Source organism: Mytilus californianus, unplaced genomic scaffold (genome assembly GCF_021869535.1).
Source record: "Mytilus californianus isolate M0D057914Y unplaced genomic scaffold, xbMytCali1.0.p SCAF_4, whole genome shotgun sequence".
Classification (NCBI taxonomy): domain Eukaryota; kingdom Metazoa; phylum Mollusca; class Bivalvia; order Mytilida; family Mytilidae; genus Mytilus; species Mytilus californianus.
In genome coordinates, this window is record NW_026262690.1 from 17,807,322 (window position 1) to 17,832,257 (window position 24,936).

A 24,936-nucleotide genomic window follows, 5' to 3' on the forward strand; every position below is an offset into this window, starting at 1 on the left:
ATAGTAGCAATTCCATAATATGTTAATACATATTTAACAGTGATGGCACATCGTCTTCTTTCTCAGCAACTATATGATCAAATTTCTTATCGTACATTAGATTATATTGACCCTAATTCATTTGCAATATGGTCAAAGCTCGTTTAGGACAATGAATATATTGATTTTAGACTGAAAGAGGCATTAGCTACGATATACATGCATAAACATTTCGATCCCCAAATTATCATTCTTTTACAGGTAAAAACGATGAAAAAAAGTAAAATAACAAAAATACCGAACTCCGAGGAATATTTAAAACGGAAAGTCTGTAGACAAATGGCAAAATCAAAAGCCCGAACACATCAAACGAATGGATAACAACTGTCATATTCCTGACTTGGTACAGGCATTTTCTTATGTAGAAAATGGTGGATTAAACCTGGTTTTAAAGCTAGCTAAACCTCTCACTTGTATGACAGTCGCATTAAATTCCAATATATTGACAACATACTTTTAATCCAACCATATGAAATCAAACATACCTAGAAAATTCCAACTGCACGTGGTTTCTGTCTATTTTATATTTATGTATATATATTTATATCGGCATATATGACCGTCGGTAATCTTCTGGGGTCATCTCGATGATTAATTAAATGACGTCTTGACAAAAATACACATGAAATATTGATACATATTATCGATTCCATGCAATGTTAAATGATTATTTTAGACGTTTTGTAATTTGTATCTACGTTTTAGTATGTTATAAATCAAATATGAGAACTTAAGTTAAATAGGTGAACATGAATTTGACAGCTATTGCCCTTTTAACCTTATTCATTTTTAGTTTCACTTGGACATTATATTTAAACTATTATCATCACTAATTTGAATTGGAGCTGCATGTGGTTAATGTAGAATCGTTTTTACTCAAACACACGACATCATTTTAATTTGTTTGAAAGGGAAATATTTACAGCACAGGAACTGTTTTTATCACACGTTATAGGTTGCACTTTGTAAATACAGCTGTTTCACAAACCACGCCTCTTTAGGGGAGATATATAATATTCATAGACATTTTGTTTTGTTTACGTACTGGTTCCCAGATATGATCTCTATGTTTCATCTCATAGAGACATAATTTGGGAATGTTACCAGTATAAATGCACATGTTAGGCGGTGGAATTGAATTCTGAGAAAGACCTAAAGTGAAGTGAGGGGTAGTGTAGAATTTTAGTATAAGTTTAAACTCTTAGAAGTTCGGGGCATATAAATGTTGAAAATATGCCGCACAGCCCTATGTTTTGACCTTTGAATAAAAAAAGTAGTACATATCAACTTTCCATTCTAGGATATAATTTTTTACGAAACTTCATAGTAAAAGTGGCACAGTTTTAGCCGTAAATGGGAAATTGCATTGCCTATATTTACAGCAATGCAACCTATAGCTGTTTAAAAAATCGCCTATGAGTATTTCTGTACAATATAAGATTAAAACAGTTAAATGTATATATTTTTATTCAAAACTAAATTTGAAAGTGTTTTAAAAAATAACGAATTGAACTTGATTAATTATGTGAAATCACGGAGAATAAAACATGGAAATCAGCTATTAAATTTTGTTTTGTGGACATACATAAAACCATAGCTCTCAAGAAATAAAAAAAAATATATAGTTTTACCATTGCTTTTTACCAAATAGGGTTAAACTTTGACAATTTCCAGTGATATCATGGTAATTTATATTTCCTGAATTGAACACGTTTGTGCAAAAGTTATCTTCCCTGGCAGAATTACAAATTGTATTCATTAGTTAAAACTGTAGCATATTTCCTCAAAATATTTTAACGAATAAAATGAATTGTGTAAGTAAAATTTATCAAAAATTCCTTTGATATATACCCTTATGATATATAAAAAAATACATAAATCCAAGATTGGGATGCCCAATTTATGGTTATTTTATTGTCTGTCTACCTTTCTATACACTAGACGTTTTTAACCTTAAATAACGGTTTACAATGGTATTTAGTGTATAACACATTGGATAAATTATTAAAGAAATATTTTTGATTATGTCCAAGTAAGTCATTTGCGGAGCTTCTGTCAATTGTTACAAAACCTCTGTTGTTTATACTTTCTGGTATAGGTCACACGTACAGATTCGACAAATCCAGTGGATAATAGCAGTGAAAAACAGGTAATATCTTTTTATTTTAGAGGAGTAGGGCTGCGAATGCCTTAATTTGGTCCTAAACATTACTCATTGTAATAAAGCATATTTATGATCTTAAAAACTAGTGCGCCTATTTTGAAAAAAATAGACTCTTTTCTGTCTGCTGTTTATTTAAACCATGTTCAACAGTATGACACTTTACAGGATTTTAGCCAAATTGTCTGCTTTTTATGTATTTATAAGGTATATATCCTTTTGAAAAAGCATTGGCAATGACCTTTGACCAAAATACATTGGTTATACAATGATGAATATTGGTCATAACAAAGCATGTTGTGGTCCACGCATGTAATCACTGTCGTTTGAAGCAAAATCTATTAAACTTTAGCCAAAAAGTTCAAGTCAAAATTATAATTTTCTTCATAAAATAACACATGTATGACGTCAGTATGAAATCGTAAGTGTTCTAATGCACCAGAACTTATTAATTTAGTTTTTTTCTGATATTTTAAACGTGTTTGGTCATATCAAATATTAACTACATGTATTCCATGAATCATTGAAGTTATATTTCCTGGAATTATAGGGCTATTATTGACCCTTCGTAAACCTACTTTTAGTTAAATTAGGGGATTACTGTATTGTATTGAAGCTTGGCCGTCGTAAAAACGTTGATTTTACTGTCGCAAATTGAGTTTACCTATAACGACGCGTAGTGGGACAGTGTTACAAACACGTAACACAAGAAAATAAATGTACAAAAGAATAAAAGAAAAAAATATGATATACAGCAGCAAACGACAACCACTAAATAACAGGCTCCTGACTTGAGACACACATATACAGAATGTGGCGGGGTTAAACATGTTTGCAGGCACCCAACCATCCACCTTGCGTGTGGCTGCGGCATTACCGCATTTCATGAGAACAATCTAAAAGTAAAAAATCAGTTAAGAATTACTTGACTCATCAGGTCGGTACAAAGCACACAAAAAAATAACAAAATCATTAAAAACAAAGTACCGATCAGAGAGTACTCGTAGTTTCTAAAAATTACTTTCAAGCCAATCACAAATTATAAAAAAAAAGTATCTAATACAAATCATCGATCAGTACACATCCAATATATTAGTATAAAGACGTCATTAATGGAGTAGGCAAACATGATATTGTGCAATGCAAAATCAAATCTATCAACAGAATGTAGAGACGTAATCCGTTTTTGCTGTATAGCAATACATTTTTTGAAGTTATGTTTGAATTTGTTGTTGAAGCCAATGTTAGTATCGATGAAAACATAGTTCTTAAATTTTGTCACAATGATATTAATAACCTTTGATAATAAGATATCTCAAAGGGTCGATAAGCTTACATGGACTTTGTTTTGCCTTTTTAAATTGTTTCATTCGAGCGTCACTGATGAGTCTTCTGCAAACGAAACGCGCATCTGGTGTGCACAATTTTAATTCTGGTATCTATGATGACTTTTTGGATCGTAACTAAATTTACGGGTTCTAAAAACAATATCGCCGTAAAAATAAGGACATATTATCCATTAAGTAATAGATTTGTTATAGAAACAACTAAATTTCCGAAACCATATCTCTTTATCTAAGAATGATTTAGTAAAAGATTTAGGTAATTAGTTGTAACGAAATTCTCGACTTAATAACTTACCAGTGTTAGACTTACCATGTGCATAAAGAGCCTAAAAAATCACTACCAACACGGGCATAGCGAAAGCGTTGGGATGTATAAACATTGTTAGCGGGAATTTCTCGCTGTGTTTAAGACCCATTGGTGGCCTTGAACTGTTTTCTGCTCTTTGGTCGGATTGTCGTCTCTTTGACACATTCCCCGTTTCCATTCTCAATTTTAAGACGGAGTCAAATGAACATTCCCGTTTAAAAATTCGACAGTATATTTAGAGAATTCTTGATTATTTAATGAAAATATCATCAAGTTAACGGTAGATATTGTTAAATTAAACTATAGACTGAGCACCACGAACCCCACAAAAAACTGGGGTGATCTCAGGTGCTCTGGAAGGGTAAGCAGATCCTGCTCCACATGTGGCACCCGTCGTGTTTCTCATGTTAGTACACACCCGGTAATAAGTCTAATTCTGTAGATAATAACTTTTAACCTTAAAGATGTGAAATCCAAGCCTCCGGATTGCTCATGTGCATCGTCGCAATACAATTATAGTCCAGCTGGTCATGTTATTACTGGCGACCTTGGCATCGTTACCAATGAACAACTAAGAGAGTTGTTAACCAAGGGACCAAAATATAGAATTCCCCAGCCCATCAACTTGAAAATGAACTTCAGGTTACTGATGGATGCAGTTGAGGACTATGCAAGAAAATGGATAAAGCGCGAACCAGACGAACCAGAACTGGACACTTTGTTTGAATGGATCAAAGCTATTCGATCATGCATTCAGAAGCGCATTCAAAAACTACAATGTACTATGAGCACAAGAGTTACTAACCCTTTCAAGAATCCGGATGTTGTGGATGCTTTATCCTCTTTGCATGACAAATTTGTCGTTATTCCAGCAGATAAAGCCTCCAATAATATTGTCTTCATATGTAAAAACCATTATTTGCAATGTCTCACAACAGAGCTTGGAATAAATAAAACTACTGGTAATCCTACATATTCTTTAACATCATTTACCAAGGACGAAATTTTACAAAATCACAAATCTATCCTTCTTTCTTTTGGTATCAACATCAAAGAAAACGAAGAAAATTTACCATCATTATACTGGATACCAAAACTTCACAAAACTCCATATAAAGAACGATACATAGCTGGGTCATCAAAATGTTCGACTAAACATCTTTCTAAAGTACTGACTACTATTCTTTCTACAGTTAAAGATGGGCTTCAAAAATATTGTGATGAGATATATTCTACCAGTGATGTTAACCAGATGTGGATTCTCAAAAATTCGAAAGATCTACTGCTTAATCTTCGATGACAATCTTTGCAATTTTGCAGCAACATAAAGACTTTTGATTTTTCTACGCTTTACACTACTATTCCCCATGCTCAGTTGAAAGATCGACTTCACCATCTCATTAAACAGAGCTTTTTCTATAAAAATGGGAATCATAGATACAAATTTCTTGTTTTGGGTTACAATAATTCATATTTTGTGAAGAACCACACTGAATCTACCAGAAAATATACTGAAGATGATATTATCAAAATGCTGGACTTTTTGATCGACAATATATTTGTTGAGTTTGGAGGATTTATATTTCAACAGACAGTCGGTATTCCAATGGGTACTAATTGTGCACCACTACTGGCCCATTTGTTTTTGTACTCGTATGAAGCAGAATTCATTCAGAACCTTCTAAAAGACAAAAAGAAAAAGCACCTTGCGAAATTCCTTAATTTTACTTTCCAATATATTGATGATGTCCTATCATTGAATTTGTTGTTGAAGCCAATGTTAGTATCGATGAAAACATAGTTCAAAAATTTTGTCACAATGATATTAATAACCTTTGATAATAAGATATCTCAAAGGGTCGATAAGCTTACATGGACTTTGTTTTGCCTTTTTAAATTGTTTCATTCGAGCGTCACTGATGAGTTTTCTGCAAACGAAACGCGCATCTGGTGTACACAATTTTAATTCTGGTATCTATGATGACTTTTTGGATCGTAACTAAATTACGGGTTCTAAAAACAATATCGCCGTAAAAATAAGGACATATTATCAATTAAGTAATAGATTTGTTATAGAAACAACTAAATTTCCGAAACCATATCTCTTTATCTAAGAATGATTTAGTAAAAGATTTAGGAAATTAGTTGTAACGAAATTCTCGACTTAATAACTTACCAGTGTTAAACTTACTATGTGCATAAAGAGCCTAAAAAATCACTACCAACACGGGCATAGCGAACGCGTTGGGATGTATAAACATTGTTAGCGGGAATTTCTCGCTGTGTTTAAGACCCATTGGTGGCCTTGAGCTGTTTTCTGCTCTTTGGTCGGATTGTCGTCTCTTTGACACATTCCCCGTTTCCATTCTCAATTTTAAGACGGAGTCAAATGAACATTCCCGTTTAAAAATTCAACAGTATATTTAGAGAATTCTTGATTATTTAATGAAAATATCATCAAGTTAACGGTAGATATTGTTAAATTTATCAATAAAACGAAATTTAGACGAATCTCTAATAAACGAGAGGCGAAAGATTCCAGAGGGACATTCAAACTCTTAAGTCGAAAATAAACTGACAACGCCATGGCTAAAATAGAAAAATACCAACAGACAAACAATAGTACACAAAACACAACATAGAAAACTAAAGATTGAGCAACACGAACCTCACAAAAAACTTGGGTGATCTCAGGTGCTCTGAAAGGGTAAGCAGATCCTGCTCCACATGTGGCACCCGTCGTGTTGCTCATGTTAGTACACACCCGGTAATAAGTCTAATTCTGTAGATAATAACTTTTAACCTTAAAGATGTGAAATCCAAGACTCCGGATTGCTCATGTGCATCGTCGCAATACAATTATAGTCCAGCTGATCATGTTATTAATGGCGACCTTGGCATCGTTACCAATGAACAACTAAGAGAGTTGTTAACCAAGGGACCAAAATATAGAATTCCCCAGTCCATCAACTGGATAAAGAACTTCAGGTTACTGATAGATGCAGTTGAGGACTATGCAAGAAAATGGGTAAAGCGCGAACCAGACGAACCAGAACTGAACACTTTGTCTGAATGGATGAAAGCTATTCGATCATGCATTCAGAAGCGCATTCAAAAACTACAATGCACTATGAGCACAAGAGTTACTAACCCTTTCAAGAATCCGGATGTTGTGGATGCTTTATCCTCTTTGCATGACAAATATGTCGTTGTTCCAGCAGATAAAGCCTCCAATAATATTGTCTTCATATGTAAAAACCATTATTTGCAATGTCTCACAACAGAGCTTGGAATAAATAAAACTACTGGTAATCCTACATATTCTTTAACATCATTTACCAAGGACGAAATTTTACAAAATCACAAATCTATCCTTCTTTCTTTTGGTATCAACATCAAAGAAAACGAAGAAAATTTACCATCATTATACTGGATACCAAAACTTCACAAAACTCCATATAAAGAACGATACATAGCTGGGTCATCAAAATGTTCGACTAAACATCTTTCTAAAGTACTGACTACTATTCTTTCTACAGTTAAAGATGGGCTTAAAAAATATTGTGATGAGATATATTCTACCAGTGATGTTAACCAGATGTGGATTCTCAAAAATTCGAAAGATCTACTGCTTAATCTTCGATGACAATCTTTGCAATTTTGCAGCAACATAAAGACTTTTGATTTTTCTACGCTTTACACTACTATTTCCCATGCTCAGTTGAAAGATCGACTTCACCATCTCATTAAACAGAGCTATAAAAATGGGAATCATAGATACAAATTTCTTGTTTTGGGTTACAATAATTCATATTTTGTGAAGAACCACACTGAATCTACCAGAAAATATACTGAAGATGATATTATCAAAATGCTGGACTTTTTGATCGACAATATATTTGTTGAGTTTGGAGGATTTATATTTCAACAGACAGTCGGTATTCCAATGGGTACTAATTGTGCACCCCTACTGGCCCATTTGTTTTTGTACTCGTATGAAGCAGAATTCATTCAGAACCTTCTAAAAGACAAAAAGAAAAAGCACCTTGCAAAATTCCTTAATTTTACTTTCCGATATATTGATGATGTCCTATCATTGAATAACCCATATTTCAGCCAATTCTTACATCTCATATATCCCAGTGAACTTGAAATTAAGGATACTACTGATACAAGAAGGACTGCTTCATACCTTGATCTTTTCCTCAATATTGACACAGATGGACGACTTCACACGAAAATCTATGATAAACGGGACGATTTCAACTTCCCAATTATCAATTTCCCATTTCTCAGCAGTAACATACTCTCTTCCCCTTCGTATTGTGTTTACATATCTCAGTTGATACGTTATGCTCGTGCATGTTCATTCTATACGGACTTCATATACAGGAGTGTGCTCCTAACGCAGAAACTGCTCCAACAAAGTTATGAGGAGGAAAGATTAAAAATGACACTCCGTAAATTTTACGGACACCATCACGAATTAGCTAGTCCATACGATGTTTTTGTCCAAACTAACTAAGGACATTTTTACCACGTGTTAGATTGTGGTTTGACATTACGTCGTCTGATCTTTTAATTACCGAACGTGACTTATTCCCGATTGTGACTGTTTTGCTGAGTGTGAATTGTCACGGCACTTTTCTATCCAAAATTTATGTATTTAGTTTGATGTTATATTTGTTATTCTCATCGGATTTTGTCAAATGTCTTATCGTTTGTAGTTGTAAATCTTATTTTTTTCTGTTGTATTCGTGTGTTATGGTAAAGATAATTAATCACCCAGTTCATTAATTAGATTTTAGTTTGGGTCAACTAAATTTATACGATATATTTGGTTTACAGTTTGATTCAGAAGAAACACCGACATAGCTAGATAATACTATAAATTATCTAATTACTACCACATTTTATATTAATTAGTATTGTAATTTTCATTGTTATTAATAAATGTTATATGAGTATAATAAACCAAGTCTTAAATTCTATCCTAATTCAATCCTATTTTGGGAAAATTTCAGAAATTCAAATGTGACGTCACCCTTTTTTGCGTTGATCTCTTTGGCTAACTCGGCTGTGAATTTTTATGTCCTGGTTTATGTTGTTTTATGTATCCGTTTTTATTCTGTAGTTAGTCACCACCTCGGTGTCATCATGTATATTTATTATATTGTCATTTTTATAAATTTACTGTTTACAAAAGTATGAATTATTCTAAATACTAAGGATTTTGTTATCCCAGACATATAACCTTAGCCGTATTTGGCACAACTTTTTGGAACTTTTGGTCCTCAATGCTCTTCAACTTTGTACTTGTTTTGGCTTTCGAAATTTTTTGACCTGAGCGTCACTGGTTAGTCTTGTGTGGACGAAACGCGCGTCTTGCGTATTAAATTTTAAACCTGGTACCTTTCGTTAGCTATTATTCGTATGTTTCCCTGTCCTATATGTTCTCCCATTTATTTGTATTGTAGTCCTGTCATGTAATGTTGTCATTTTAATGTTATATTTAACATTGCCATAAAAGCGGGAGGTTTGGCTAGCCACAAAACCAGGTTCAACCCACCATTTTTTTCTTAAAATGTCCTGTACCAAGTCAGGAAAATGGCCATTGTTATATTATAGTTCTTTTCTGTGTGTGTTACATTTTAATGTTGTGTTTCTGTTGTGTCGTAGTTCACCTCTTATATTTGATGTGTTTCCCTCAGTTTTAGTTTGTAACCCGGATTTGTTTTTTTCTCAATCGATTTATGAATTTCGAACAGCGGTATACTACTGTTGCCTTTATTTTAGCATAAACTGTGACTCATAACAAAACTATGGACTTGTGTCCAAATTGGTACTCAAGGGAATATCTATAACGTATCAATAAACTTTATTGCCGAAACGTACATATATGTTGTCAATGGGAAAATAGAAAGTTTTACTCATAACATCATACTTCCAGTAAGTATATCTAGTATATTTATCTTTATTGTTACAGATGAAAGCTTTATAAGAGTAGCAGCAAATAATTTGCAGTCAGATTAAAAAAAACATTGAATCAAATAGGATAATAAGATCTGGATTTAAAATGATAAGAGGAAGTTTTTCACTGAGATGTGGTTATGTTAAAAAAAAAGACGTTTTAAACACTTATGAACCACATCAACAAACGACAACTATTGAACATCAGATTCCTGACTTAGGACAGGTGCAAACAATTGCAGCGGTTTTAAACGTTTTAATGGTACCAAACCTTCACCCTTATCTGAAACAATAGTGTAACATCACAACACAGAAAGACCCACTATAAAATATCAATTGAAATGGCTTAACTCAATCAAAAGACATATTAATACCAGTGAACATACACTGAACAAATAAATTTGATCTATGATACAATGTAAATACAAAATAAATAAACTAAGGGAAGAATAATTAAAGTAACATGTTATACCGCTGTGAAATGTTTAACAATTTAAGAAAAACAATATGCTTGAACAAAAATATCAGCCATTTGCAATCTCTTGCTTACCCTTCCGGAGCACCTGAGATCACCCCCAGTTTTTTGGTGGGGTTCGTGTTGCTTAGTCTTTAGTTTTCTATGTTGTGTCGTCTGTGCTATTGTTTGTCTGTTTATCTTTTTGTTTTTGGCCATGGCGTTGTCAGTTTGTTTTCGATCTATGAGTTTGACTGTCCCTCTGGTATCTTTCGTCCCTCTTTTGAACACAGGTAAATGGAAATAATTTTGTTGTTAGGTGTACGTGTACAGTTCAAAAAGAGAAAGGAAATATTTTTACAAAAATAAAAAAATTTGATGTTGATAGTACGAAGAAGTGAAGATTTGTAGTAATACCAAACACTTATCAAAGCTGGTATATAGACAAGATATAACCCTGAATAACATTAAATAACAAAAAAGCATTACAATTAGTATCAACAGGTCAAATAAACAAAAAAGTACGATTTGAGAGTACTCGCAGTTACTGACAGCTAGTTAAAAGCCAAAAACAATTAATAATAAAAAAATCATACATCAGAGACTAAAATCAACTAAAACACATCCCAGGGATTTAGTATTTTAACGTCATGGACAGTTAAAGAAGACATACTTGTGCAATGCCAAAAATAAATGTATCGACAGGCAGTAGGATAGTTAGGAGTTAACCTCTTTATAGATCAAAATGAACGTGGGTGTGTCTTTATACATCCCGTTTGAAAAGAATACAAATTTAGTTATGTTTTAATTTGCTGATGACAAAATCGATATTAGTGCCAATGTAAACTATATTCAAAGATCTAATTACAACATTGGTAAGATAACCTTTACTAATAAGTTTGTTTAAAGGTTCGATGAGTTTACATGGATCACATAGTGATTTCCGCGCTTTAAGTACAATATTACCGTAAAATTTAGGATGTGAAATACCGTTTTTAATCAGTTTTCTACAGGTACAGCCAAATTTACTAATCAAATTTTTATTTTTGTATCTATGAAAGAATTTAGTAAAAGTTTTACGTAATCTATGGTAACGAAATCCCTGACTTAATAATTTACCAGCATATATAAGCTTGATTCAAAGATGACATTCTCCTTCCTAGTGGAATCATTGGTTTCAAGTGCTCCAAGAGATGGAAGGAAAGTTCTTTTAATAAACCAAATAATTGAGTAAATCGATATATTCAGTATTACAGAAAGTGAAATTAAAGGGTTTTATTTTATTTGGTCTCTCATAACAATTTTAAAAAATCTGCTCCACATGAGTTCAAGCACGAATTGTGTAGTAGAGGTGCACAATTAGAACTGATCAATTACAAAATATTTCGATCATGTATTCAGGTTCCTTATATAATTTCCTTTTCGTTCGTTAAAATTATTGACAACTTAATTGACAATATAAAAGGCCAAATATTTTTTTTTAATTAACGGCGGTCAAGTATCGTGTTGGGATATCAAGATCTTTTATCGAGAACAAACTGGAAAGGTCGGCATTCCATTTGATTCATAGATTTATAAGTCTTAGAACAAGTATTGGGAAAGTAATCATATGTTGGCAAAATGATTCGATACCTTGATCAGTATCTGACAGAAATCAAAGTTTACTTGTTTTACAAAAACTACATCAAGCATATTGCTCATCAACATTACAATTACATACAAAATATAAACTTAGATGTTTTTGCCAGTCATCATATGAATAGAAGGAGTTTCTTATGTATGAACAAAGTGTTGTGTTCTAGGCTCCTTAAATTGTGTCGTAATTATTGGCAAAAGCTAAATCGTTATATATCTATTTAATATTTCTGATTATAAAAGATTAGTCTTTATCTATTGGTGTTGTATTTTTCAGACTGTTATTTCTTGTCATTTCGTCATTTTTTTTTGTTTGCCTTTTTTCATCGCGTTGTCAGTTTGTCTACGTTGTATGAGTTTGAGTCTGCTATCTTCCAACTCTATTAAATAATTCTTGTGGAAAATCGTAAAAGATCTTGTACCGCTTATGAATTATTCTGTAAACATAAATGGCAATTTAACGTTGTAAATTGTATAACTGAACCAATTCATCTACACTTCAGTTTTTGGAATAGGGCTTCGATAGTCATGAAATCTTACATACGACCCCATTAAAACACCAAACAAAGTTACAAAATATATCCCGAGTGAACAAATAGTGCCTACCTGCTCTCATTGTAAGTATACCAATAGGTATAAAAACATTTTTTTGTTTTTATGATTATGTTGTACACTCACTGCCTATCAATAGAATGCTTTGCTTTATCTATTACAACCTTTTATAGTTAAAACTTTTTTCTATGATTTTTCAAATAATCTGACGTTTTTTCGTGCCATAAATTAATAGTACTTTACTGTAATACCTCAAATCATACGATTTAGCTTTAAATAAGGAATGATGTTTAATAGATTCTAAAATGTATTTTTTATATAATAATTCACGTTAGGATATGTGTTACCTCTTTCTATTGTTACCTTGGTGGGTTGTATTATTGTGTAATAAATGATTGATAATTTTGACTTGCATATTTGTTTTATATCTTTTTGTGCTGTCTTCTGTATCATACTACAGATTTTTTCAAAACGTTCTGAAGTTAAATTGTAATTACTTGCATTCACGATCCAATGCCAGATTTTTCATGATTCGATCGCAAGATTTGAACGCAGTTATGTATTCTACAATTTTGTCTCGATATTCAGAATTTATGGTTGTGACTCAGAGGTTAGGTTAATTTTTGTATTTGTATTTGAACAAATGTGATCCAAATAGATTTTTTCTAGTATTTTTGTTTGATTTCAGAAATGCCCTTTAAGAACATGGATGACTCTTGGTGTAATCGGTTTGTGTATAATTGGTGTAGCGACATGGATATTCCACAACAAATATTTTTTGGGTATGTTTACCAATTCAAGATCGAAAAGTTCTCGGGGAAAATCAATGCAATAGACACAACATCATGGGAAAAGACCAAACGGGGTTTCAACACTCTCAGGAGATAAACATATGGTGTGGCTCTGAACAGCAACTTACACATATTGCAGCCATGAACAACAAAAATTCATAACGTGAAATCATGAAATTATTTGGTGAAATTGTGATCATGTGTTTCAAGGTTTTTTGTTGTCTCTTCATTTGTGACAGTCCAGGCATGTATCAAACATTATTTTAAAGCATTGTTCTTACATTTCAAATTCATATGAATATCGAGATGAAGAACTTATTCAGACTAAATATTATTTTTATCATTTTTATATTCGACGTTGAAAATGCAGCATCTACAGTTCGTTAATTGACTGGAATTGTCTGAAAAGTTTTAATTCTACTTCTATAGTCATGATCTCTTCTGTAAATCTTTATTTAGAAGATTTTTAAAATTCAAAATGTATTACTTTCAAACATTGATATAGTGATTCCAAGTATATCACATGTTGGTATAATTTTAGATTTTCCTTGTTCCAACTTGAGTTTTCAGTCGTTTACTTCTTAGAATAGATGTGAACTGATTCAATCAAAATAGAATGCTTCGTCGTCGTCTCACAAGCTATATAGTGCTTTTGAATGAGACCGTATATGTTTGCATGCTGATAACCGTATAAAACTCTTCCGTGGTTTTATAAGCTTTATCTGATTTATGTACGTTTGTATTACCATGATGTGTAGGTTGATGTTACGTACTATACGGATATTTTTTAAGGAGGTCCAAATGTTCAAGGAGATTATTTCTTTCATTATTTGGTTCGTAAAGGCTTTCACCTGCCACCGTCATTATTTTGTTTAATATATTTAATATATAAGTAGGACTCACATCCATGGCAGGTTCCAGATCTATAGCAGAGTCCCAATATATGGTAAATATGACGTCATTTCATTCCAAATTTATGGCAGATTTTTTAGTGACCTAATCTATGACTGATTTTCTAGTTTTCAAATGGCATGATATGAATTCGACACCCGTCGCAATATCCAAAGGTAAAGAAAAAGCCGGTAGTAAGTAAAAGTCAGTATTAGAAAAACGTATTAGGAGTACGACAACGGGAGCATATTCCTAACCATCTGAATTGGGCCAAATCGTGATGGCGATCATAATATTTCCTAAATGAGGAAGTGATATACACTGAAACAAACTTTAGAAGTGAAATGATGTGCCCCCGGAGGATAAGCATTCCCCACTCTGTACATCGTACATGATACTTTCACAAAATGAAAGTCCAGTAACAAACCAAAATGCAGTCTGAATTAAAGAATTAAACAATTTGCATATTTACATAATATTTTTTGGGGTGTTAATAAATCTTTTTTAACTAAAACAATTTAAGTCAAAGTGGTATCCAGTGATTCCCTCCCTCAGTTTATATACTTTGCCAGCCGTAGATGCTATAATATTAACTATAATTCCTTTCCTGAAACATTTGCCTCTAAAACTGTGTTGCCTTTTTTCGTCGCGGGATTAGGACGGTACGGGATATATTGTCTCTCATCTGGTTAAAATGGCACATCTTTCTTTAATCATCAATTGTTTAATTGTGACGATATAGTTTACTCTTCCCCGGACAATTATGTAATTTCAAAATCTGCCATAGATTTGGAGAAAACAAAAAACTGCAATAGTATTTTGATTTGTATGGCGCTTGTGACGTCATATTTACCATAGATTTGAAATCTCCCACAGATCTGGAACCCACCATAGATTTGAGTCCAACATATATATTTCCTCTTAAAATTTTCTTGTGATATTTTTGCTGCCTGATACTTAATTTCTGGTACATTTATTATCATTATACTGACGTCCTGTAAAATATTGTTTAAGGCGTTCTGCTATAGTGCTGCTTTATCTTATTCGAGCTTTATTGAGAAAACATACTCATGCAAAAATGTTATTAATATTATAGATCTTTGATTTTGATGAATTTAATATTCGCTTCATAGGTTCAGATAATGCGAATGATCCTGCTTTTTCTATTCAATCTCTACACATTCCGGGTAAGTTATTTCATTATATAAAACATACTAAACAACATACAATGTATGATTTACATATTAAATATTGTTACATCTATGTAAAGAAATATACAGTGAACTAACTTTAGAACAATCAGGGCTTTCGAAGTAAATAATGTGTAATGTATAGCTAACATAACTAGAATCGGACGCATTTGTAATAGATGATAGACCATGGTATCTCTTTATAACAGACTGTGTATCAATTGAAAAATATCGTAACGCTTCAAACGCATTGTATGTATGCCACACATAATACTTCAGATACTGAAACATAGTATGAATAGTGTCACTTGAGTCTTTTTCTCTTTTAAGTTTACAGAAACATGCATTGATTGAAGGATTTGTATACACAATCAACACTGCAAACAAAAAAATAAGTATCATATGAAAAAATTGAAAAGGAGAAGGAATGATAAAACCATTTTTTTGTTAACTCCTTCAATTCGAAAATCATAAATATTATAATCGACATTCTTCAGAGGTTCATAAGATATTATTCTGACATGAATTAGATTTTATAAGTTTAGAATTTTGCTTGAGATATTTGCATTAGAACATCAAACTTTTGAATTTAATGCAAAACTGCAAAAACTGCTAAAATTATACCATTTTGAGTGTTATAATCAATTTTCAGATATCATTAAATGCTTTACCTAAAAAGATGTATCGCTATATAAATACTTACAAAGATGTTAATGCGTTTAACATATCTCTGTTGATTATGATTTGGCTCATATCTATTATGTCCAAAATGTGTAAAATCACCATTTTTGGTAAAATATGATATGTTTGTGAAATCCTTTGAATGAGATTTGTTTTAACTTTGCCAAAGAAACGACAATAGTTAATGTAGTCCTGCATTGAATGCCTACATGCAAAATAGTATAGATAATTGTGTCAAACACAATAATGCTTGATGTTTTTAATGTATATTTTGTTCAACATCTTTTACATATTTTCCGGGATTGGTGCGTATCAGGCATGGGGCAAATTACATTGCAATGTAATGCATTATATTACAATTACTTTGACAAAACCATGCATTAAATTACAATTACAATTACATGCATTTATCAAAGTAATGCATTAAATTACAATTACTTTTGCAAAGTAATGCATTGAATTACACATTACATTTGTAAATTTTATTATCAAGTGAAAAGAAAAATCAAACATTTTGAAAAACAACACGAAGTCACAATAGATTCTAGCATATGCAGTAAGTTAACTGTTCCATGAATTGAATTTAAGTATACATGTAAAAAGTCTATTTAATACGATTATTACATTTTAACATCATAAGGATTTCGAAGGTTTCATGTGGAATGATATTTCTGACTACCCGACTGTTTCACAAAACCTATCAAAGTTGATTGCTCTTCTATCTTTAGTTTTAATGTTTAAAGGTATACATCTCTGTGTTTTCTCGAAAAAGAAATTACAGAGATGAAGTTTAATACTTATTTTAACTCAATGTTAACTTTAATTTTATAAATATACATTTGTTTTTTTTTTAATTTCAATCAAAATATTTACTGAGAATTTCTTTCCTAATTATAAAATAAACATAGAGCTTAATTTATGACCAAGTGACAAAATGGTGAAAAGATTGATTGTAAAACAAACTAATTAGTGTTTTATGACAATGTTCAATAACCTGTTATTTAATCATGTGATCTTTTGACAACAATGGAACACTTTTACAGTAATGCTTTTCAAATATCAATCTTTTTATGCAGGAAAATGTATAAAATAAAATGAAAAAAAGAACTCAATCTGATATACAGTGTTGTATTATTCATTTAGAATTGTAATTTGCTCATTCTAGTATTTATACCACTTTCTTTTTTTCTTTTCAAGTTCTACCTGGGGAAAGGCATAATCTCCGAATTCCCTCTAGTGATTTATGTAAAGTGTAAAAAATCAATAGAAAATAAAAAAATCAATATACAAATGACTATGTTCTTAGTTGATAAAAAAATCTTAAATTCTGCTGTAGTTTAATCTCCAACAATCTGTTAAAGATATATAGTATGTGAAAAAAGTAATGCCATGTAATGCAATGTAATGCATGAAATTACACAACTTTTTGGTAAAGTAATGCATTTAATTACAATAACATGTAATAAAATTGCTGCATTACACATTACATGCAATTACTTGGAAAAATGTAATGCATTACCATGCATTACAATTACAAATTTGCATTACCCCATGCCTGGTGCGTATCGTTGTTTCTAATATACCATTTTTACTGTTGTTTTTTTTTATATATGGAGTTCAGTAAATGCAAAGAGGGATGGATTATTTGAATTGCGATCATCCCCTCCTCCCACCTGTTTTTTTTTTTTTTGGTTGGGTTCGTACGCGTGTAGCTCAGTCTTTCATGTAGTGTTTTGTAGATTGTTGTGTTCGATTTCGGTCTCTCTTCGTCTTATGACGTTTGAATCTTCTTTTGATGTCTTGCGCCTCTTGAAAGAAAATACAGAATTCAAGTCTGAACTGTATCGTAAAAGGAACTTCGAATCTCTAGATTTGTGAATTGTAAATCCAATTACTACGAATGTCTTATCAACAAATTAGGAATAAATGAATAATCGGGTAATCCAATGTACAAAAACGTTACCTTTGATAATGATCAGATCTTAGCAAACTAAAAGTCCTTCAAGGCCTCATTGAGTATTTCAATGAACAACAAATATGAGGACTTATATTGTTTGTATTGGTTACCTAAACTTTACAAGGTTTTGTACGAATGATTGGGTCCCACAGATTAAGCTTCCTCCGCATCATTTCTAGACATTTACCTAGAATTTGATAACAGCGATCATCTCAGTACCAGAATCTATCAGAACGAAATCAAAACAATTTTCCTCATCCAAGCAGCAATATATTCCTTCACCTGCGTACCGAGTATACATTCCTTAATTCATACGATATTTGAGAGCTTGAAGCTGCTACTTAGACTGCTTGCTATTCGGTGTGAGCCAAAGCTCCGTGTTGAAGGCCGTACTTTGACCATAATGGTTTACTTTTATAAATTGTGACTTGGACGGAGAGTTGTCTCATTGGCACTCATGCCACATCTTCTTATATCTATTTGTCGAAGGTCATTGGTGTCCGAGTAAAAAATTAATGAGACAAGGTTTTCTCAAAAAGTTCATCGGAAAGTACCAAGACCTAATAGATAAATATTCAGTGTGTACTTCACAATAATACAAGATGGTTTTGAGTTCTACATGTAGAAATTGTGTATCTTTTTATTTTACTTTAGTGTCCCTTTTTATTTATTTTTTTGCTTTTATATTCGTATTACTTTTGACGTATTTATGCATCCCGCCATCGAGTTTTTTACTTTTTAACTTTGGGTATTCCTGGTGGCGGTCGGTTCTGAAGTGCAATTTAGGCACAAAGGGTTTTTACAGTGTTGCTTTTATTTTGACTACCCTCATATTTATATTTAAGCTTTCTTGCTTCAACCCAAAGAAACTACCACAGGTTTAACATTCACTTGTTTGAGTCAGCAAGTAGCTCATGTATTTTACATTCTATTGGGCAATGCATAAATGAAAAGAAAAACAAGAAGGTGAATTGCGAAATTTTACTTATTCAGACATTGTACATATACATTTGTAAAAGAAGATAATTATGAATGAAACACATGAAACGACAATACTATAATACAGAATACAATTTATCGAGAAAGTGTAAGCTATATACGGTATTCACTATCAACGACAAATTTTTTTTTTGTTGACGTCGTTGTCAAATTGAATATTTACTACACCTTTTTTGTAGGCGTCTTTGATAGATTAATAAGTGTATTTTTTTTTTGCATTTTTTAGTCAGTTGTGTTGCATGTCTGTGTTGTATGTTTATGCTGTTTTTGCAGCTGGATCCCAATTATTGTCACATTAACATATTATGTGTGTTGTGGTTACTCACCAAATTTTGTAAATATAATGGAACTATAAACAAATGTTATAAAAGTGAAAGGTTTAGCTAGCTTTAAAACCAGGTTTAATCCACCTTTTTCTTTGGAAAATGCCTGTAGCAAGTCAGAAATATGGCTGTTGATTTTCACTGGTTCCGTTTATTGATAGCTGTAAATTTTGTCAGTTTTTATGGACTTTCCTCTTTTTGTATTTGCCTTGGAGTTTTTTCATACTTTTTTGTTCCATTATTAATAACTAAAGATCAATTTCTAAAAAATATAGGTCACTTAGGAAAATAATCTACCTGCGCTTTTTACAATTTAGAACACATATTATGATGTGCACTTTCAAAAATATAAGCCAAATTAGGGTTTTGACCATGATTTCGTGGTACACTGAACATGAAAATATGATAGATAAGCTGTGCATAGTGTCCTACGAACAAATATGTATGTTTTGTTCTATTTGTGTGTCCCTTTCGACTAAAGGAGATATACTGTTTAAGTAGTATTTCTTCTTCTGGTTCTTCAATTTATAAAAAAAAAAATCTTGGCCTTTTGTAATCTTTAGCATTGACTACTCCTATTTTGTATGAAGGTGTATCATCAAATCAAGGTGTGTCGCGGATTTCTTAAAACCTACATATGACCTTGACTTTGAACCATATTGTCAAACTAGTAGAGTTTCGTGGACATTTTCGTGTATGTGACATGATCTTTATACCTTGACATATGGTTTTGATAGTTGGTACATGGGTGCACCATCTAAAGAAGATGTGTCACCTTCCATTGAGCGCACTTATTGATTGTTAGGACATCATTATCCACCCAAAAACCATCAATCTGCTTGTTTGCCATGACAGGACCTATCAGTGCACCGAAAGTCTTAGCCCTGTAGATCGATCCCTGTCCCGTTTAGATGGTGTCTTTTTTACACTTATTATTTGGCTTAGTGTGATTTTTTTTTCTTTTCAGGTCAGTGTGAAAATGATATCTCTACTGCAACGATTGGAGAACAAATATGTATTTCTTATACTAGTACACAGAAAGTTACAAGTAGCCCGTCAAGTATACATGTCAGACAGTTGACATCACAATATTTTAATGCACTTGAAGTGTTTGATGTCAATGTGTCATCTGATAACTTTGTGCAACAAAATGGGGATTGGATAGTCAACTACAACTCTTCAAGAACTGACAGACAATTTCGCTTTTTCAAGGAAACGGCTACATGTGACAATATTGGAATTTACGAAATCACTATAGAACATGATGATGGAAATATTACATCCGCCGAAGTTGAAATAGGTTTAAAAGGTATACACATTAATAATAATCATAATAATAAACAAGTGATAAACATGTATAAAAATCATGACAATTTATATAGATCACGAAAAAATCGAGAGATCTCTAAAAGTTATATATAATTGAGAATGGAAATTGGGAATGTGTCAAAGAGACAACAACCCGACCAATGAGCAGATACAGCCGAAGGCCACCAATGGGTCTTCAACACAGCGAGAAAATCCCGCACCTGGAGGCGGGCTTCAGCTGGCCCCTTAACAAATGTATACTAGTTCAGCAAAAATGGATGTTACACTAAACTACGAAACATATAAATCAACAAAAACTTTAAAAGCATTCAAGACTAACAAAGGTCAGAGGTTCCTGACTTGCGACAGGGGTATGTTTATTTATAAATTACAAGAATTGTTATAAAGCTATAATGGCAGCCAAGGTTTTGATTTAGCACGAATGATATTTTTCGAAATTAAACACTCAAATAAGGATGCAATAAAGATAGACAAACAAAATAAGAATCAGACTCTCTAGGAGTTCTAAAAAAACCGTTGGTACTGTTAGTGATATATTCAGGAAACTTTAAATGCAGACACATTCGGTAATTCATACTTTCATAAGTGCATATGATTCCTTTTGTTAAATTACCATATCAAGCTCGGTATTGCCAAACTCAGTCTCATTTTTATTGTTATCAGCTGTTATTGACTAAACCATGCCAAAAATATACAAAAGGTCATTTTAAGGAGTCTTTTTCAATTCCTCAAAAATATTTTTACCTTTTATTAAGCTCTAATTTACCACGTTTTGACAAGTAATGGGTAGATAAAACAAAAACTACCATCCATCTTTTATTTCGATTAAGATCTTTCTATTTTATGTACAACATAAACAAAAATGTCCAATAATAACTAAGAACCAATTGGCATTCAAGTGGGAGGTTTAGCTAGCTATAAAACAAGGTTTACCCACCAGTTTTCACAGATAATGCCTGTAACAAGCAAGTCAGGAATATGTCAGTTGTTTTTCACTTGTTCCGTTGATTGAGGAGTTCCTTTTTTTTGAATTTGCCATGGAGTTCAGTGTGTTTGTTATTTTTTTTCCCCAAGTCAGGAGCCTGTAGAACAATGGTTGTCTGTTAGTCCTTATCGATCATAGTTGTTTTTAGTTAACTCTCTTGTTACAAATTATGCCATTTGTTTTCTCGCTTAAATTATTTCACATTATTTGATGTCGGGACCTTTTATTGTCAATAGTACTGTATGGTGTTTTTTTTTATTGTTGAGACATTCAAACTAAGTCGAAAATAAACGGACAACGCCATGGCTAAAAAAGAAAGACAAACAGACAAACAACAGTACACAATACACAACATAAAAACAAGACGGAGCAACACGAACCAAATTTTTTTCTAATTTATGACAGTTGAAATTATCAACCGGTGGCAGCTACTAACAGCCAGAAGCAAATATTACATGCATATCAGGGCGTGAACATATTAATATGATAAAATGAACCCTGCTTTGTATTTTATTGACACGCTTAGCAATATTTAAAATCTGCTTGTTCACAAAGTAATTTCACAGGCAGACATCTCTCCATATCCAAAAAATATTATTCTGACTCCTACTCTAACTCTTAAATAAACTTCAGACTTTTACTCTAACTCTTCAATAAACTTCAGACTTTTGTTTGAAGCGATTCGTGATTCAACCCAAAACATCCTACACTAGAGGCAGAGACAACGCCACAAAAGACACAATCTTCCATATGGTTTCTTAAGACATGGGTGGTATTTGAGTAGTATCTGAGTATTGTTTACAAATATTGAATTTCAACCTTCTGTAATAAAAGTATTAGTAATTGAATGTGTTTGTTAACGCTATCTTTTACAAATGTATGAACAGGTCTTTTTTTTTTATCGTAGATCCAAAGCTACAACACAGCGTAACCAGAATTAATGACAGTATTCATGTTCATTGTGAAATGACGAATACTTGCAAGGCCAGATATTTAGACTTGATTGTCAACAATGGGGAATCGTCACGTTTGATACCTACCATGAATGAATGTGGTAATAACGATAAGAAAAACAGCTCAACAATATCAGCTGATGTGATAATTCCTGTATCGAGGTTTTCAGGAAATCAGACCATCTCTTGTGTTCCACTTATGACAGACCCGGAACTTGCTGCCAACCTTACATCCACTATGGGCATACCTGTCTGTGAAGGGGCTGGTATGTATTATTTTTATGATTTTCAACATCTGTTAGTTCTGTATACGACTTCTTAGTAAAGGCAGGACATTTTTATAAGTGACTGTGTCATAACGGAAAATTTACAAACGTATACATTAAATAAATTAGCAAAGGCCGCGCATTTTGTTTATTTAGGACTAATTTATGTATTTATTATCATGATTGAGCTGACAAAATATCAGAATGCATAAATTAAGATTAAATTTTTATTCAACTAAATTCAATGTAGGTTGTCTCAAAATAAATCTGATTTGAAGTTTGATTAGTTGGGAATAAAATGATTTATCTTTGTGATACTTTATTTTACACAAGTTTGCAATCATTTATTTAAAGTAAACGTTTAATGTTCGAATATAATTATGTTCATTTAAGAATTGAATGCTTCTTTTTGTAAATTCACTGGGGTGTAAAAGCGTTGACCGAAGTAAATTTTTTAAGAAGCATTCAATACTTATAATTACATTTTTTCGCTATGATCATGAAAACACGATTACTATCATTTTTTTCTTTTATTTACCTGTGCACTTTATTGTGGAAACGTGTGTCATCATGTATGTTACAATTCATGAAATTCATTTTGAAATGAAGAATGACGCGAGATTGCTGTTAGCCAATCAAACTAACGTATAATAATGAAACATACATCTAATGTAATTATTTATCTATATAGACATTCATGAGAGACAGAGCTCATTACATGTTCCTCTTTTACAGATTGTGTACCTAATTGCAAGGATGATCCACATGGTATAGCATACTTTCAAGACAAGCATATATGTAATATATTTTACCAGTGTTCAAATGGAGACATTATTTTACAGAACTGCTCATCATCAACATATTGGTCACATAGCGAGTGCACTTGTGTTCATTTTGATGATGAAATTTGTGACGGGAAAACATACAGATTTTTTCAACCCGCTATGTCTTTTGAAAAATGCACCAAGGCATAGCGGATGTAATATATGATCAAAGAACCAATTTAACACAATGAACAGAGTATACATTGAACATCGGTTTAAGAAATAAAATGACCGTATTCTTAGTAATATTCGTCCAGAAAAGTGATGTTATAAAGAAACAGTGAAATTTGTTTATGTAAGTTGGACACCGTAAGACATATTCCTTTACCTGGCTCGAAAATGATTTTTCGACGAAAATCAAAACTTTACATATCCCATAACAGCATAATTTAACTTCATCTGAATTTGTATCCTTTGTTTTTTTCTTTTTCCAATACTTTAAAGAATATTTATACAGAAACATTATATGATAAATAGAAGTTTGTCGTGTTGACTGATTTATTCGTTATTGATAAAATATATTGCGAAATGACATGAGTTTTGCATTGATTCAGAAAATATGAATAAATCATTGTTCTTTCTTAAAAAAGTTAATTATGCCAGAATTACTTACTGAATATGTGATTAGAAGACTATAAGACCTGTTCTGTCTGGTTGCTAGGATCATATTCTATATATAGGGATAATAACGCATTTCTGCATCCCAGTTTCATATCAATGTTATTTTCACATAAAAGTCATTCATAACCTGGCTTCATTTCATTATCATTGAGGCACTCTTGTCCCACTTATAAAGTGAAACTGAATTTTATCTGGTAGAATAAATGTCGTTTCAAAAAAAACAGACTGATGGAGTGCTTGTTTTCAATATACCCGAATAATAAGGTTGATTTCGTCAATCAACCATCTCTTATTGCGTTTTCAGAATCCTTGGTCGAAGATTAATGATATTTGTGAATTTATTACTTTATACAGTACGCGCCATAGTAAAGACATTTAGTCAAAAAAATTGTCATTGTTGTTACTCTGTCATGTGTTGTAGACTTATATATATGTGTGTGTGTGTAATTTCTACCGTTTTGTCAATATTGTATTATTTGCTATGTGTTAATATTAGATGTTTGTTGTTTCAAAATATTTCGAATGTTTGGATTGTTAACCGACGAAATCTCGTCTAATAAATTGTTACAATTTGTATATGTCTGTGATAGCCATCTAGTGTTTAATATTCAGTTCTTAGAATTGTTTATGGTGGAATAAAGGTTAAAATCAGGTCTTCTTTG

At 32.1% G+C, this 24,936-nt stretch overlaps 1 protein-coding gene across 4 annotated transcripts in view; it reads left to right on the forward strand.

Annotated features, from left to right (window-relative positions):
* Positions 1-24,936, forward strand: part of LOC127737591 (uncharacterized) — a 56,441-nt gene extending 31,505 nt beyond the window's left edge. For all 4 annotated transcript variants that reach the window (XM_052248422.1, XM_052248423.1, XM_052248425.1 and 1 more), the window contains 6 exons: positions 2,138-2,188; positions 13,153-13,246; positions 15,280-15,333; positions 20,264-20,605; positions 22,518-22,829; positions 23,565-24,936. In XM_052248422.1, coding sequence (XP_052104382.1) covers positions 2,138-2,188; positions 13,153-13,246; positions 15,280-15,333; positions 20,264-20,605; positions 22,518-22,829; positions 23,565-23,803 — 1,092 coding nt within the window. In that variant the 3' untranslated portion in view covers positions 23,804-24,936. The remainder of the gene's footprint in view (positions 1-2,137; positions 2,189-13,152; positions 13,247-15,279; positions 15,334-20,263; positions 20,606-22,517; positions 22,830-23,564) is intronic.